Below are 16,748 nucleotides of genomic sequence, written 5' to 3' on the forward strand. Positions count from 1 at the left end.
GTCAACCCGGTGCCCTCCAGATGTTTTGAACTACAACTCCCATCAGCCCCTAGTCAGCATGGTTTGTGATGTAACATGGAATCTAGATGGATTTTTCTGAACCCCACAAACCTGGTTCCGTCGCTGGTGGCGTGAGGGCCGTGTGGGCATTGAACACTTTGGCCTTGGGACCTGCTGACTGGGGGTGGATAGGAGTTCCAATCCAAGACCTCTGGTTTTGGCAAAGGGAACGCTTTAGGAAGCAAATGTGTGTGTTCACGCAAGACAGATGGAGATAGAGAATCAAACCGTGCAAATTAAATACTAACCACCAATCTGTGATGAAAATCTCTTCTTTGGCAGCTTCCATGGCATTGGCGACGTCTTCAAAGTACCCTTTTGCATTTACATACCTAAAAGCAATGACAGTAGTTTGATTTCTGTCCAACTGAGAGGGAAAGAGAGGAGGAAGGGGAATAGCAGAGGTATGCCCAACAGGCCTCATACGGTTAACCTTTCATGTAGTTTGGGACAAAGACAGAGGGACACAAACAGATAAGAAAAGAAGAGTCATTTGGTGGCGGCGGGAAGAGAAGTGTCTTCATTCACTGCTCCTGGCAGCTCCCACCCCAAAATAGCCCCCGGCCACTGTGTGAGGTGTCTGTCGTCTGCTACACACACAGACTGAAGGTTAAGTAATTTATTTATTTTCAAATCTACAGTATGAATAAAAACAAAAACGAATGAACTGATTATGATTTTAATGAACGTGTTACAAAACAAATGAGTTTTGACAACAAACAAAAAGTCTATCCAGAAACCAAGAAAATTGCCCTTGTGTGCCTCAAAAGAATATTTTGGGTCACTAGAGGCCAAAGTAGATGTGATGTAGGAGTGCTCCTTTTTTTGGAAAAGAAAAGGAAAAAAGATGATGATGATAAAATTTATTTATACCCCACCCATCTGGCTGGGTTTCCCATGCATTGATAAAAGCGCTAACACAAAATGGTGCAATGGACAGAAAAAGAAAAAGAAAAAGAAAGAAGAAATACTTGTGTCCTGTAGTGGTGAGGACTGCCATAAAGAAAAGTCCTGAATGTAGGGCATCCATACATATAACCACCCACTTTGTAATGTAATGTAATGTAATGTAATGTAATGTAATGTAATGTAATGTAATGTAATGTAATGTAATGTAATCAAATAAAATACAAAATAAAATAAAAGCAGCCACAATAGATTGGGACCAGAGTGTTGTTGTGTTTTTTTTTAAAAAAAAACCTTTCCCTGCAGTTCCCTTTCCCCAGTTGAAACTCTAGCATAATTCCTGGATGTTTACTCCCACTGGACAAGGAATAGCTTGAGGGGGAATTTTGCTCGGCAATTTACTAAATCTTAATCAAGGTGTAGCAGACAGTTTCATTAGGAAGGCCAATTTCCCAGAAAAAGCTGAAAGCCAGAGATTCTTCGCAGTATAATTACATCACATTTGCACACTGGGGTCCACAGAAACTAGCTTAGAGAACCAGATTGCTGCCTTCCCCCCCTTTTTGATGGTATGGTTCCTGCGTCATCAACGGGCAGATAGTCAACAGGATTTGCACCTCACCGCACCTCACGCCGGGGAAAGCTATGAGAGCAGTGAGCCACCTCTTACCACTTTGCCAAGGTGTTCTCCTGGACAGCTGCATAAGAGCCAAATCTGTGATGTTTGAGGAAGTTAGTGCCGTTTTTCTGAATGAATTCTTCTATCCCTTGGCACCACCAGAGAGCATGTCTGTAGCTGTTGCACTTCAAAATCAGTGACCTGGAAGGGGGAAATAAAGCCGTGCAATGAGAGGGGGGAAATTATTTATTATTATTATTTATTTTATTTCTATACTGCCCTATACCCGAAGGTCTCAGGGCGGTTCACATTAAAAGAAAAGAAAAGGAAGACCAAACAATAAAATCTTCATTTAGGAGGCAGTATCGCTCTGAATACTAGTTACTGAAAGTCACAAGGAGAGCGAAAGCTCCTGAACTCAGATCCTGCTTGCAGAGTTCCCATAGGTATCTGGCTGGCCACCGTGTGAATAGACTGCTGGAATATATGAGCCTTTGGTCTGATCCAGCCATGTTCTGATCTTCTTATGTTGACTGGGCATGCAGGTTATTTTCATTTTACTGATGACTGCTTAACAAGGTACGTAGCTTTGTTTCAGAAGCTGGCACTATATAGAGATGGTGATCCAAAGGCAGTGCCCCTAATCCATGCAGGAAGATGGATGAACGAACACAGTGGGGCTGTTTTGGACATTTCCCTCCAAATCTGCTGCCCTCTGCAGCACCAGCTGTTTTCCAAACCACTGTCTGGAGACTCTGGGGATGGAACCCAGGGCTTTCTGAATGCAAAGCAGATGTTCTACAAATGAGCTACAGCCTTTCCCTTGTAGACTGTGCTGAGAGTCTACAACACAGGAAGCGAGGGAATTCGTCTACCAGATAAATTCTTCCTTGGCCCCGAATATGGCGGCCAAAGGTACCCTAGCAAGGTCTTCACACTACCCTGCCCACCTTCGTTTAGCTAACAGCCGCTAAGATCCTTCTCCACAAACGGCACAATGCTGAATTTGACTATATATAGCAGCTCTTAAAGTTACCAAGGAGGCCCAAGGCACAGAGAGCAAGTGGTTATGTATCAATGGGTTATCAATATTTGACAAGTCTTGTTCAGTCATGTGAATAATGAAGAGTGTAATGAATAGGGAGTTGGGAAAATATCCCAACTATGGCTTCTCTCAGTTTTTCGTTTTCCCAGTATTAAGTTCAGTTTTCCATGTTTCTATGTCAGTCTGCATTTCCCTCCCCACTCAACAGCATTTTAGTGTGAATTTTGCCTCACAAATACCCATGCAATTTTGCCTAATATAAACATTCTTGCAAAGCAATTTCTCCTAATTCATTTGCATACATTGCATACATATATATGTGTGTGTGCTTACACTTTTATCCTAGCATATACCCTTTCTCTTTTTTTGCACACATTGTGTGGGTGTGTAACTGCATCCCAATCTGGAGAAGTGTGAACTTCAAAGAATGGCTGTGTTTCAATTTGCTGTATTGTTTCAATGGTGCAAAGGAGAGGCAAAGTTTGCCTTTCATTGTGAACTGAATCAAATCTCTCCTACATTCCTAACCACAAGACGTGGCGTGAAAAGGTCTCACCTGGAGAGATTGTCTATGCGTAGCCCGTGTTTCGTTTCTGTCTCTTTCTTGCCAATCTTTATGCTGAACTCTTTATCTACCAGTAAGACAAAGGAAATGGCTCCGCTGTCTGGCTTCATGTACAAGAGAAAAGAGTCCTTGACTACTAGCCACCTAGGAAAGAGATACAAAACAAAACAAACACACACAAAATTACATATATTCATCAGGGCTTCAACATTTAGCCCATGAATCGGTAGCTGAATCAACGAAAACCCTTTGTGATCAATTACAAAACTGTCCCTAATTAATCAGGCTTTTTTATATGATTAATTGTTTTTTAATACATGTGTTTGCAGAAATCGCAAGTGGCTGTGGCTCAGTGGCAGAACATCTGCTCCGCACACAGAAAGTCATGGGTACCATCTTCGCCATCTCTAGTGTTCTAGGAAAAAACTGCTCCTTTTCCCTTACGGGGTATCCAAGAGGCCGTATAAGAGTCCTTAAGTGGGTTCCCTATCAGTAGGAGAAAATAACAGAGGCCAGCCAGAGAATATTGAGAAGCAAAGCAGCTAGTAAGCCCGATCTTTATTAAACTGTTGCAAAATGGTCCTCACTAACCACACGCAGGAAGGAGGAGGAACCCAGAACAATGTGTGCCAGCCCTTATATAGACTCTTGAAACTGCCCACCCTGGACCTCAGGACCACCCCCCCAAAAATCATACATACATCACAGAAGGAGGTGGTCTACAGCAGAAATACACCACAGGATACCTGACAATGGCTACTGGTTGCTTTACCTGGGCAGCGCAGCCATTCTTTTGTGTCGGGGGGGGGGGTGACAAGAAGGTACCCTGTGGGGGCTTCCGGCGGCGTGAGCAGCCATCATGCCACCGCATGTGAAGAATCCTCTATTTGTGGCTGCAGCCGCGAGCAGAGGATCCCAGCGCAGGTGGCAAACCGCTATGTACAGCGCATGTGCGGCGTTGCACGCATGTGCTGTACATTACGACGCCGCACATGCACTGTACATAGCGGTTTGCTGCTCAAGCACCATACAGATGGCAGTGGATCCCTCCATCGCCACTACAGCCGCATGTAGAGGATTCTCCGTTCGCGGCTGTAGCGGCGAAGGAGGGATCCCAGCACCGTCCGTCCGGCGCTGGAGCACCGCCGCCGGCAAACCGCTATGTTCAGCGCATGTGCGGCGGCGCTACATAGGGCGCATGCGTTGTATGTAGTGATGCTGTGCATGCACCCTACGTAGCGATGCCCCACCCCGGGTGTCACGGCGCCTTCATTCGCCCCTGACTCTGCCACCTCAGGATTCTACCACCTTGATTTTGTCTCTGTGTGTGGACCTGGCCAGGGTGATCCTGCCCAACATGGTAAGCCACAATATGGAGCCTGGGCTAGTGACCCATGCAGACCTGCCACTGGCTTGCCCGACCCAGAAATAAATGAGGCTTCCAGGTTAGACTGGGATTTGTGCCTTGACAATACCAGCCCTCACTCCCGTCCCTTTGGCTTGTGACTTCTGGCTCCCGATTCATCTTGTTGTGTGAGCACTTAAGGCCCAGCCCTGCAGGGCTGGGACACATGTGAATCAGAATTCTGAATGGTTTATTTATAAAGGCATGCTTCTTTAATTCCAGCACAGTTAATGGGAAGGGTACTGCAATGCTTTGAAAAAGGTTTAATTGCCAAGCAACAGGCTCCGCGGCATAACAGACACCAATCTGGGTGGGGGGGGGGGGAGAGATGGCAATCACTTTCTTCAACATACACTTCCTAAGAACTATGGGAGGAGGAGCTGATTTATAGCTAAAATCTCTTCAAAGCTATTTTTACCACCTGGGCATGGGCACACGTAATTGGTGTACTGAAATGCACATTTTGCAAGGCTTCGTTCCTGGAATGCATGCATTTACCCCAAGGGGAAGGAAATTGCGCTTAGGAACACAGGAAGGTTCTTTCGTCAGCTCATTGATCCAAATAGCTCAGTAGTGCCTACACTGACTGGCAGCAGTAGTCCATTGTTTCCAGCAGGGGTCTCTCACAGCCCTGTGTGGAGAACCTGAGACATAGGAACTAAGGAAGTTGCCTTGGACTGAGTCAGATAATTGGTCCATTTACCTCACTATCACCTACAACTGGCTGGAAGCAGCTCTCCTGGGTTTCAGACAGGCCTTTCTTCCTAGCCCTAACTGGAGATGCCAGGAAGTGGCCAACAATGGGAAGCCTGGGAGCAGGACCTGAGTGCAAAGCACACCTGCCAACCCCTCTCATTCCCCTCTCTTCCATTGCTTCACGGGGTCTCTGCCATGGGAGCATATTCAGCCAGTGCTTTTCCAGCTGCACTGGCTCCCGGTGGAGTACAGGGTCAGATTTAAGGTGCTGGTTTGGACCTTTAATGCCCATCACGGCCTAGGACCCTCATACCTACGGGACCGCCTCTCCCGGTATGCCCCACGGAAAGCCTCAAGGTCCATAAATAGCAACACCCTAGTGATCCCAGGGCCTTTTCAACACTGGCACCGGCCTGGCGGAACGCTCTGCCTCATGAGACCAAGGCCCTGCGGGATCTGATTTCTTTCCTCAGGGCCTGTAAGACAGAGTTGTTCCGCCTGGCCTTTGGCTTAGAATCAATTTGACTCCCTCCCCCTCTTTCTTTCTTTTTTCCTTTCTCCTCCTGTGATGAGGCTGCATTTCAATGTTTTAATGTTGTATTTTAATCTTGTTTTTTAAGCTGTATTTCAATCAACTTGTTTTTATTATTGGATGTTAGCCGCCCTGAGCCCGGTCTTGGCTGGGGAGGGTGGGGTATAAATAAAATGTATTATTATTATATTATTATTGTGTTGCCAAACAGGATGAGGAAGCTGGGGCTTCCCCTCAGTTAAGCGAGGGGCTCCACCCCACCTCACAGCAGAGCCAAGCTGCTCACTGTTATGTACTGAAGTTCTCACCCTGGGCCAGCAGGGGGATACTGTAGATAGTTATGCAAATGAAGGATCGAAAGTGACGTTCAGTGATTGGCTAGTTACAGAAAATGGTTACTGTTGCATTCTAGTGGAGCTCTATATAAGCAGGCTGACTGAGCTCCTCAGTTCAGTTCTGTTCCAGCTTACAAATAAAGAGCTGCTTTGGAAGAATCGCTGTGTCGTCTGATATGTTCGCCCCCAACTTAACACTCACAGTAAGTGTGTTAGATAGACTAGGCCTTGGGGGAATCTGCTGTTTGGCATATCTGCCAGGGATTCGCCTCTGCCTTCCCCTTGATGGGAGTTGAGCCAGACATCGGATGCCCCATAACATGAGGAATTGAGGTCATTTCTCTGGTGGCAAAGCTAGCTGGTGGAGACAATGACTTGAGTGTAACATTGACCCCAGCCTGGCCAGGACCAGAGCTCTGCATCGTGTTCTCATTGCAGACTGAATCGAGTTTTTGTGAGATGCCTCAGGACAGCCCAGTACTTCTCAGAAGGGACAATGAGGCAGGGAACACAATGCACTTTTGCTGAGTTGGCGCTCAAGGTTGTCTCACATCTGCCTCTGGCGCATAACGAAATAATATATTTTTTAAGGAGGAAGAGGGAAAACAGGCTTAAGAGAATTTTGTTGTTGAACAAGGAAGAGGTGGACTTAAGGTTGAGTCTTTTGACACTACAATGCTAAGCAGGGTTCAGTGGGATTCACTCCTTAGAGAGTTTGCTTAGATTGCAACCTGAGAGGGTGAAAATTGCAAGGGGCACAATTAATATACAGTGGTAACCTCAGGTTACATACGCTTCAGGTTACATATGCTTCAGGTTACAGACTCTGCAAATCCAGAAATAGTGCTTCAGGTTAAGAACTTTGCTTCAGGATGAGAACAGAAATCGTGCTCCAGTGGCGTGGCGGCAGCAGGAGGCCCCATTAGCTAAAGTGGTGCTTCAGGTTAAGAACAGTTTCAGGTTAAGTACGGACCTCCGGAACGAATTAAGTACTTAACCTGAGGTACCACTGTCCCACAGGGACAGGGGGAAAAGGGAAGACAGGCTGATAGCATCAGACTGAATCTAGAATGGGAAAATATCTTAAAGCCAGCCAAATCGAGGGTACTGCTACTATTGGGTTGGATCCAGATTTAATCAGATATAGTGTAGACTCACTGAAACGAACAAGACTAAGTCTGAATCCACCTACATACATTTGTCTAAAAAGCACTCAAAGGCTACTAAGGCCTTTGGAAGAATTAATTACCAAAAATAACTTTCAAATAAGCAGGCATAGGATTGTTCTGTTCTGTACTGAATATTCATACTCAAAGCCCCCACCCCCACACATTAGAAACATAAACTGCTGAAATTTGAAAGTATGACAATTCAACTGGATGCGTAAGACATAAGCCTGCCTATAAAATAGTTTGTTTAGACAGGAGTGTTTTCTGAGCAGGTCCCAAAAACCTGCAAGAATTGAATCTCGGGAGCATTAGCAACAGTATTCAAATTGATCTTAATTCAACAGGTGATCTCGGTGGGCAGCCAAGACATCACTCACACAGACCTTTTATTGATTCACTCCAATAACTACTAATGCACCTTCTCTCAAATCAAACTCCTCCTTCTTGCTCTTTAAAAGACAGCCCCAGCTTTCAACCGCCCTAATGGACAGGCACAAAAGACTGTATTTGGAAGCTGAATTCTATCCTAAAGCAATTTATCGGATTGCTAGAAGATGTACTCACTTTTAACCAGGGCATAGCAAAACGGATTGTTTACTTGGGAAAGTGTGGCCCAATTCTGGTTGCCGCAGCTCAGAAAGAATGGGGAGAGGTTCAGAAAAGGGCAACCAAAATAACCAAGGCGTTGGATCAACTCCCCGATGTTTATGTTACCGGTTACATTTGGGGTTTAGTTTAGAAAACTGGAGGTGTGTAGGATCCTTCTGGATGCTAAACTAAGTGTGAGATCATAGATTAGTTGTAGTACCTGCAGGTAAATTTTTTTCTTAAGCAATTCCTTTTGCTGTCGTCAGCTTGCTTTGCATGTAAATCCTAAGCAAAACTATGGCTTAGCGTAAATGAGAAAACATGCCAGTGCACGTTTGGAAAATCGAGGCCACTTCACTCCTGATGCCATGCTACTGGGAGTGATGAAGACATTGTTGGGCTTCGCATTATATGGCTTGCATCTCAATCTGGGCTCATGGTTTGTCTCTCTGTTCATGGTTTGTTTAGGGGAGACAAACCACAAGTCTAGGTTTGAATGTATTGCTAAGCCAAGCCATGGTTTAGCTCCAGGTGTAGTGGTGGCAGTGAGACCAGGGCAGGAGTGAAGTAGCTACAATTTTCTAAATGTGCCCAAGCATGCTTTCTCATTCATGCTAAACCGTAGTTAGGCTCAGCATTATACACAACTGGAGCCAAAAGTTTTGGCATAAAGCTGGATCCCTCTTGCTGTTCTGGCTTCTGAGATTCAGAGTATTTCTTTTCTTGTTTTCCTCCTCCAAAAACTAGGTGCGTTTTGTGGTCTGGTGCGTCTTATAGAGTGAAAAATACGGTACTTTCCCACCCTGCTGTACAAACCTGAAAAGTCAATTTTTATAAAAATACCTCTTTGACCACCGGTAGCACAGCTGTCCTTGCCCACAGCAATTCAAACCAGGTATTCTATGTCCTCCAGACCTTTTCATAATCATGCCCTCTCTGAAAGCAAAGAGCAGAGAGAGGAAACATTGCTTTAGCAAGCACTTGGAAGAAGCAATAGTTCGCAGCCTGTTGCGAAGAGAAGTCTATACGCAAAACCTGTCTTACCACTACTGAAGACTTTTGAGCCAGATTACAGTCATGCAAGAAGACTTTGATGCAATCCCATTTTACATACCAGAAATGATCTCCAATAGGGGATTCCATTTCCTAACAATTTCCATAAAGGGCTTGCCTTTAATGTATTCCTGTTTGTTCAGGTAAACAGCTTCCTGGTCGAAGGGCCCCTCCAGACTGGGGTTTGTTTGCATTTTTGCATGTGTATTATGCAACATGTCTCTGATACAACAGTAGTACTGGGCTGTCGATCATTTTGATTGATTAGCTGTTCTGCAATGCTTCCCCAGCGTTACCGCATGCTTGCTTTCTGGAGGGGGGCAGCACATGCACCCCGAAACTTTTGCAGGCACAGTCTTGAGAAAGAGGCCTCCACTTGGTCTATGGGCAAAGGGCAGGATATATGTTTTAGAAGCAAGGAAACAACGAAACTTACATGCCCTTCGGTCCAAGATCATGGATAAATGACAGCTGACTTACACCAAGGAATTCCAGCTGAAAATACAAAAAGGACACCTATTATCTGAATGCAAAAGTCCAGAAAATAATTGAAGATTTGGGGGCACTTTTTTGGGGGGGGTTGTACAGGGCCCACACACAAGGTGGTTGTTTCCTTAACACCACCACTACCCTGTGGGTTTGTGATGGGGACAAGAAGTCTGTATGTGGCTTTGCCTTTACCTTGTGGGGAGGAACTATAGCTCAGTGTTAGCACTTTGCATGTAGAAGGTGCCAGGTTCAATCCCTGTCACCTCTAGTTAAAAGAGTCAGGTAGTAGGAAAGATGTCTGCCTGAGACCTGGACAGCCAGGGCCAGTCAGGGTAGATAATATTCTTATTCTACCTCAGACTAACAATGGCCTGGCAATAATAATAATAATAATAATACCTTTATTGTCAATGTACAACCAGTGTACAATGAAATTAACCGAGCCTCCCCCCTCCACAAACACTCAATCTCATTGCATTCTGTGTGCTTGTCTTACAACACACCAACCCCAAAGGTCAGTTGCACTATATTATTTTCCATTCAGCAGCCTAAAAGCCCACAGATAGAAACTGTTTTTTAGCCTGTTGGTATGACTGATTATACTTCTATATCTCCTGCCCAAGGGTAGAAGATTAAAAAGGTGCTGGCCGGGGTGTGAGTCGTCCCTGATATTTTTTCTCGCTCTCCAAAGGCAACGACCCCTTGTGATGTCATCTAGTGGGCTCAGGGGACAGCCCATGATATCATGTGCTGTGTTCACCACCCTCTGTAAAGACTTTCTGTCTGTGGCTGTCAAGCCAATGTACCACACTGTGATACAGTATGAGAGGACACTTTCTATTGCGGACCGGTAGAAGGAGGTAAACAACTGTTGTTTAACTTTGTTATTTTGCAAGACCCTGAGAAAATGGAGTCTTTGTTGGGCCTTCCTAACCACCTGAGTTATATTGTTTTTCCAAGTGAGGTCTTCACTAAGGTAAGCTCCCAGGAATTTAAAGGAAGAGACTCTCTCCACACAACCCCCCCCCCCCGATATACAACGGGGCTAGTTCCCCTCTCTTCCACCGAAAGTCCAACACCATCTCCTTTGTCTTGCTAATATTTAAAGGTAAAGGTAAAGGGACCCCTGACCATTAGGTCCGGTCGTGATTGACTCGGGTTGCGGAGCTCATCTCGCTTTATAGGCCAAGGGAGCCGGCATACAGCTTCCGAGTCATGTGGCCAGCATGACTAAGCTGCTTCTGGCGAACCAGAACAGCGCATGGAAACGCCGTTTACCTTCCCGCCAGAGCGGTACCTATTTATCTACTTGCACTTTGATGTGCTTTCGAACTGCTAGGTTGGCAGGAGCAGGGACCGAGCAACGGGAGCTCACGCCGTCACGGGGATTCAAACTGCCGACCTTCTGATCGGCAAGTCCTAGACTCTGTGGTTTAACCCACAGCGTCACCCGTGTCCTTGCTAATATTTAGGTGCAAGTTATTCTCTAAGCACCATGTAGATACTTTTTGAACCTCCCCCCTGGATTTGCCTCATGAATCCAAGCACACATTGCATTCTGAACTGGAGATTCCAATGAAGGCTGTACCAACTGCGTCTTCTTTGGCAGAGATGAATGCATGCTGGGTCAGAACATTGGTCCAATATTATCTACCCTGACTGGCCCTGGCTGTCCAGGTCTCAGGCAGACATCTTTCCTACTACCTGACTCTTTTAACTAGAGGTGACAGGGATTGAACCTGGCACCTTCTACATGCAAAGTGCTAACACTGAGCTATAGTTCCTCCCCACAAGGTATGTACAATATACTGTAGCTGTCCGGATCTCCGGACATTGTGTAGCATTTTTGTATACATGAATTTTTGCGTTTGGCGAAAGCCTTACATAACGAAAGTTAAAGTGCATTAGCTCTTAAAAACAAACAAACAAACAAGGTTAATCTTTTTCCATAATCTGAGGTCAGTGGTCATTTTAATAATGCACTGGGTGCCCAGGTCTCAGTACTTAGGATAGAAGAAGGGTGGGTTGGTATTAGGAAGTTGAAACCACAAGATTTTTTTTTTTTTCTCACAGCATTGATTGAGAAAAGTAACTTGTGCTAAGAGTCATCAGTGTTATCATCATTAAAATCTTGCGTTTTATCTTTAGCACATTACTTTGTTCATTTTTTTAAATGAAAAAGATGTATGTATGTGTGTGTGTGATTTTTTTAAATGGCTGCCATCGGGAATTGGGGAGAATTCAGCTCAGCCTGAAAAATGAATCTACCTAATTCAGATTTGTCAAAACAATATGCAAATTGAAGCACAGTCATCCTTCAAAACTGGCAGGTCTCTGAATTTTGCAATACAGTTCCCCAGGTAAGTAATGTGTACAAAAATGCATATACAAGGATAAAACGTGCCTTAAAATGCATATGTATTAGTACAATAGCTAACAAAAAAGCATTCTATTAGGGAAAATTACTTGGCAAAAATATGTGTATTATGCAAAATTGCATTAAACCATTTTTCAGAGAAGTGTGCATGCAGATGAATTTTCATGATTTATTTATTTTTTAATTGCAAACCAATGTGGAAATATGGAGGATTGAAGCTAAGATTTCAAAAATGAGAATCAGGGAGAATCAGACAGATTCGCTCATCCCTAACTGCCTTAGGCATTTATTTAAAGTAAGGCTCTGCTTCTGCAGATTTTCAGGTCCCTCAAATTGTGAATGTTACCCGAGCGATCATTAAGAGCAACACAGAATGCCTTTAAAACCTGCATTTTTCCATCACCAAGAAATGCCATATAGAGAGGATAACTACATCCTCTGTGTCTGTGCTTGAAATTTGACCCTCTCCCAGCTGTCCTCAGCAAGGCGCAATAACCCACTCAGGTTTCTGAATGATCTGTGGCAGGAATAGCCTAGCTATGCAGCAGAGGAATGTGAAGGATTTGGTATCAATGCCTATTGTTGCATCAAAAGAACATGGAGGAGGGATCAACTGAAGGGAGAAGGGATAATGCAATGCAAACAAACAAACAAACAAACAAACAAACAAACAAACAGCAAAGTGACAGCTGTTAGGTGCAGATAAACCCAATGGACCTTTTGTGCCTACTGACTGCACAAGTCAGATTCTTATAAGCCAAAACTGAAGGAAAACTTGATGCAATGTGGCACCAGCAGCACGCCTTGTTTTCTGGCAGCTATTTCTTTCACTTTCCATTTACGTGGGAAACAAATATGGCAGCTCTTGTTAGCACCTACGGTATATTTTTGAAAGAGCTTATTTTTTTGCTACCTCTTAAGATGTCAAAACCAAATTCTGCATGATGGTTCCCGAGACCAAGAAACACATTTTCGATCTGTGCTTGGGTGCCATTTTGAATCAAGATAGTGATTCTTTTGGTTTCTCAGAATTCCTGAGCAATGCCAGGTGTGAGGCTGCTAGAGTTAATATTGTATGGTCAGAACCCAAAGAACCGCCCCTCTAGATCTAGGAAGCTTCTCTTTTGTTTTCAGCTTCTAATTTGAAAACATTAGGAAGTGCCTGCCATGGCACACCCAGTAAGCCACTTTTGAAACCATGGAGAATTTAGCCCCTCCCCTAATAATAATAATAATATTAATAATAATAATATTAATAATAATTTATTATTTATACCCCGCCCATCTGGCTGGGCTTCCCCAGCCACTCTGGGCAGTTTCCAAAAAAATATTAAAATACTGTAATACATCAAACATTAAAAGCTTCCCTAAACAGGGCTGCCTTCAGATGTCTTCTAAAAGTCTGGTAGTTGTTGTTCTCTTTGACATCTGGTGGCAGGGCGTTCCACAGGGCGGGCGCCACTACCCTCTGCCTGGTTCCCTGTAACTTGGCTTCTCGCAGTGAGGGAACTGCCAGAAGGCCCTCAGTGCTGGACCTCAGTGTCCGGGTAGAACAATGGGGCTGGAGACACTCCTTTATCTGGTCCAACCCCTTGTGATGCAGGGATCTTTTTCCCAACATGGGGCTCGAACCCACAAACCTGAGATTGAGTCTCACGCTCTACCGACTGAGCTATCCCAGGATGAAACTAAATCAAAATCACAGGAAAAACAAGGAAAGATATTCTCTCTCTCTCTCTCTCTCTCTGTGTGTGTGTGTGTGTGTGTTGTTTGTGTGTGTCTTTCTGCAAGTGAGTGATGGCAGGAGATAGCCTGTGTCTCAGAAGTCAAAACATACAGAGGCCAGTAGACTCTGGCCTGAAATGACCTCCGTCACGCATTTTGATTCATCTCTGCTACCAGGACTAGCCTTCATTTAAGAGAAATATTCTCCACACAATGCACGACCCTTGAAAAACGGTGCCAGATCTAAAGAGGGAGGTTTGGCTGTCTCTGTGTGGCAGCACACACAAGAGCAGAATTTTAGACAAAGCATTATGTACTTTAAGCTTCTCCAATGACTCAACATTTATGGGTGCCAAGTTGGCTTAGCATTGCTTCTAAGAGCAAAAGGTAATTATATTATTACACATGCATGCTAATCTAAGCCTACATATATTGCAGACTTGTTGCAATAACTCTGCTAGGAATATAAGAGCTCCACCAGATCAGGCCAAGGGTCCATCGAGTCCTGCAATTGCTATTTATTTATTTCATTTGATTTATGAATCGCTTCCCATGAAACCTTCTCACTTCTGGGAAGATCACCAGCAGAGAACGTAAACAGCCATTTGCCATGTAGGGATGGGCAGATCTGTCAATCTTGGTTTCTCTCAGTTTTTCCAATCTTCAGCCCAGTCCTCTTCACATTTCTACATCTGTCTGTGATTTTTTTAAAAAGCCCTCATGAAGATTAATCAGCATTCTAGTGCTAATTTCTCTTAACATGCACATTTTGTATGTAATTTGGTGGAACCATGGTTTAGTCTGCCAAGCTAAGACCTACTCTCAGAGAGCAGTTATCAGGAAACACAAGGAAGGTCTCTTATTTGCCTTGAAAACAGAGAACTTTAAGAGGTAGGAAGCTGCCTTTACCAAGGCTGGGTAAGTGCAGATGTTCATGCTCAACCATAGTTAGGGGAAACAAACTATGGTTAAGTTGCACAGGGTCTAAAATCTGTCCCGCTCCAAGTATCCTGTGCAACATGGAAAGAGATCCTAGAAGTGTACTTGGATGATTTGTATAATTGCAGTCTTTAGTAAATGAATCAGATATATTAATCAGTTAGGCATGTCCTGATTCTAAAAAAAAAGGGGGGGGGAAGTATTTGATTTATCCAGAAGCACACTTTAAAAAAAAACCATTAACTTGTGTTACTTATGTTTAATCTTAATATTTACAAAAATCTGTAGACAGCAAGAGGTATATTTTCATTTCACGCAAAAGGGAATACAGTGGGACCTTGGTTCTCAAACGCCTTGGTACTCAAACAACTTGGAACACAAACACTGCAGATCCGGAAGCAAGTGTTCTGGTTTGCGAACTTTTTTCGGAAGACGAATGTGCTTTGTTTTGAGTGCCACACTTCCGTTTTGAGTGTTACGCTGACGTCCATCTGTTTTTGCTATTTATTTTGTGTTTTTGTTTTCGCAGCCCTTTTTTGTTTTGTTTTTGTGACTGTGTGGAACCCAGTTCAGCTACTGATTGATTGCGTGACTGCAGTACATTGATTACTGCTTTCATTTTATGGATCAATGGTCTCGTTAGATAGTAAAATTCATGTTAAATTGCTGTTTTTGGGGTTGTTTTTAAAAGTCTGTAACGGATTAATCCATTTTGCATTACTTTCTATGGGAAAGCGAGCCTTGGTTTTGGAACGCTTTGGTTTTGGAACGGACTTCCGGAACGGATTAAGTTTGAGAACCAAGGTACCACTGTACCTCTTCTGTGATGGCTCCTAGTGCAACCTATACATCAGGTGGATGCAGAGAATGTGGTGCTGTTCAGATGTTGTGGACTACAACTCCCATGACCCCAGCCATGGGATGATGGGATTTGTAGTCAGCAACTTCTGGAGGGCACCATATTAGCTCCTATAGCTCTGCCTTCCATGCATCTTCTGTAACCAAAAGCAATATACGATTTCTATTGATATGAAAAATTTATGCAGATTGAAACCAATTAAAAATAAATACACTGAAACAAATACAACTAATTGGCTAAGATTTCTTCTTCTTTTAAATGAGCAGCACCTCAGGCTGCTTGTGCAATTGCTGTGTGACCCTGGAAGAACTTTTGTAAACAGCTTTGAGTTGTTGTTGTTGTTTTTCTACAATCAAGCAGTATACAAACGTTATGAAATAAATAATAAAATAAATAAACTTAGGAAACAAAAGCAAAGGGAAGAGGCACATGTCACGGTTCATCACTTACCGTTCCGTGATAGTTTCTGTACAACGGCATTTTTAGGAGGTTTGTTAAGTAATCTTCCAGTTGTTTCTGCAAGGCAAACACAAAATACGCTACTGCATCTCATTTCTTACTTGGCCTATCATTGCTTTTCAGAATCAGAGAAGTCCAAGCGGTACAAACAAGCAAGCCTCCATTTCAACTAGCAACCTGAACCTAGATGTTGCTCTCCATCATGAGAAAAAGGGGGCAGGAATGGAAGAAGGAAAGGGAGAGGAATGATTAACAGCAGGTGTCGGACGAATGAAGGGGAAAGGAAAGAAAAAGAGATCCTAGGCACCAGGGCAAGTGTTACGTGGAATGACTAGAAACTTGACATGTGCAGAAAAGTAAAAGGAAGACAGCACAGAGAATTCAGGAACGCCAGAGCATCTTTTGCAATTGTCTAGTATGGATTATCAGCAAGGATCTCAATCCCGTGAATCTGTCACTCGCTCCACTCCTTCCACACAAGGCAGCTAACCCGCGTGACTGCATTTATTCACGGTGAACACAATGGACGCAAAACAAGAAGCGCGTTCAAAGTGTTGCGCACAAGACTACGGGCAGGTTCACACCTGAAACGCTCCCCTTTTCACAAATCCTCCACTGCCAGCAACAGTTTGCTTGCAATTAAAAACTGTAGGTGGGTGATGCTTGCGTCTAACCCATATTTGTCGTGCTTCCTCCTGGATTTGTCTCTTTCTGCCTGTACGACTACAAGAGCATTGATAGCCAGAGCGATCTGAACTTAACTGGGGTCTGGGAGAATCAGGGCAGATTCTCAACATTGCATCCAAAGCCCAGCCAACTCATGCTGGCCAGAGCAGAAAGTGGGGCAACGGCTTCCTTTCCCTTTTCTCCTTGCTAGCACCCTCCTCACATCCAGAGCCACCAGTGCCCTATCTGTGCCCTGATATG

At 44.1% G+C, this 16,748-nt stretch overlaps 1 protein-coding gene across 2 annotated transcripts in view; it reads right to left on the reverse strand.

Moving 5' to 3' along the window:
- PLD1 (phospholipase D1) overlaps positions 1 to 16,748 on the reverse strand; it is a 136,049-nt gene that overhangs the window by 50,480 nt on the left and 68,821 nt on the right. For both annotated transcript variants that reach the window (XM_081862202.1, XM_081862201.1), the window contains exons 6-11: positions 15,813 to 15,878; positions 9,410 to 9,468; positions 8,764 to 8,856; positions 3,187 to 3,339; positions 1,637 to 1,786; positions 309 to 392 (exon numbers count right to left, since the gene is read on the reverse strand). In XM_081862202.1, the coding sequence (XP_081718328.1) occupies positions 309 to 392; positions 1,637 to 1,786; positions 3,187 to 3,339; positions 8,764 to 8,856; positions 9,410 to 9,468; positions 15,813 to 15,878 (605 nt within the window). The remainder of the gene's footprint in view (positions 1 to 308; positions 393 to 1,636; positions 1,787 to 3,186; positions 3,340 to 8,763; positions 8,857 to 9,409; positions 9,469 to 15,812; positions 15,879 to 16,748) is intronic.

Source organism: Podarcis erhardii, assembly GCF_964252035.2.
Source record: "Podarcis erhardii genome assembly, chromosome: 5".
Taxonomy (NCBI): Eukaryota; Metazoa; Chordata; class Lepidosauria; order Squamata; family Lacertidae; genus Podarcis; species Podarcis erhardii.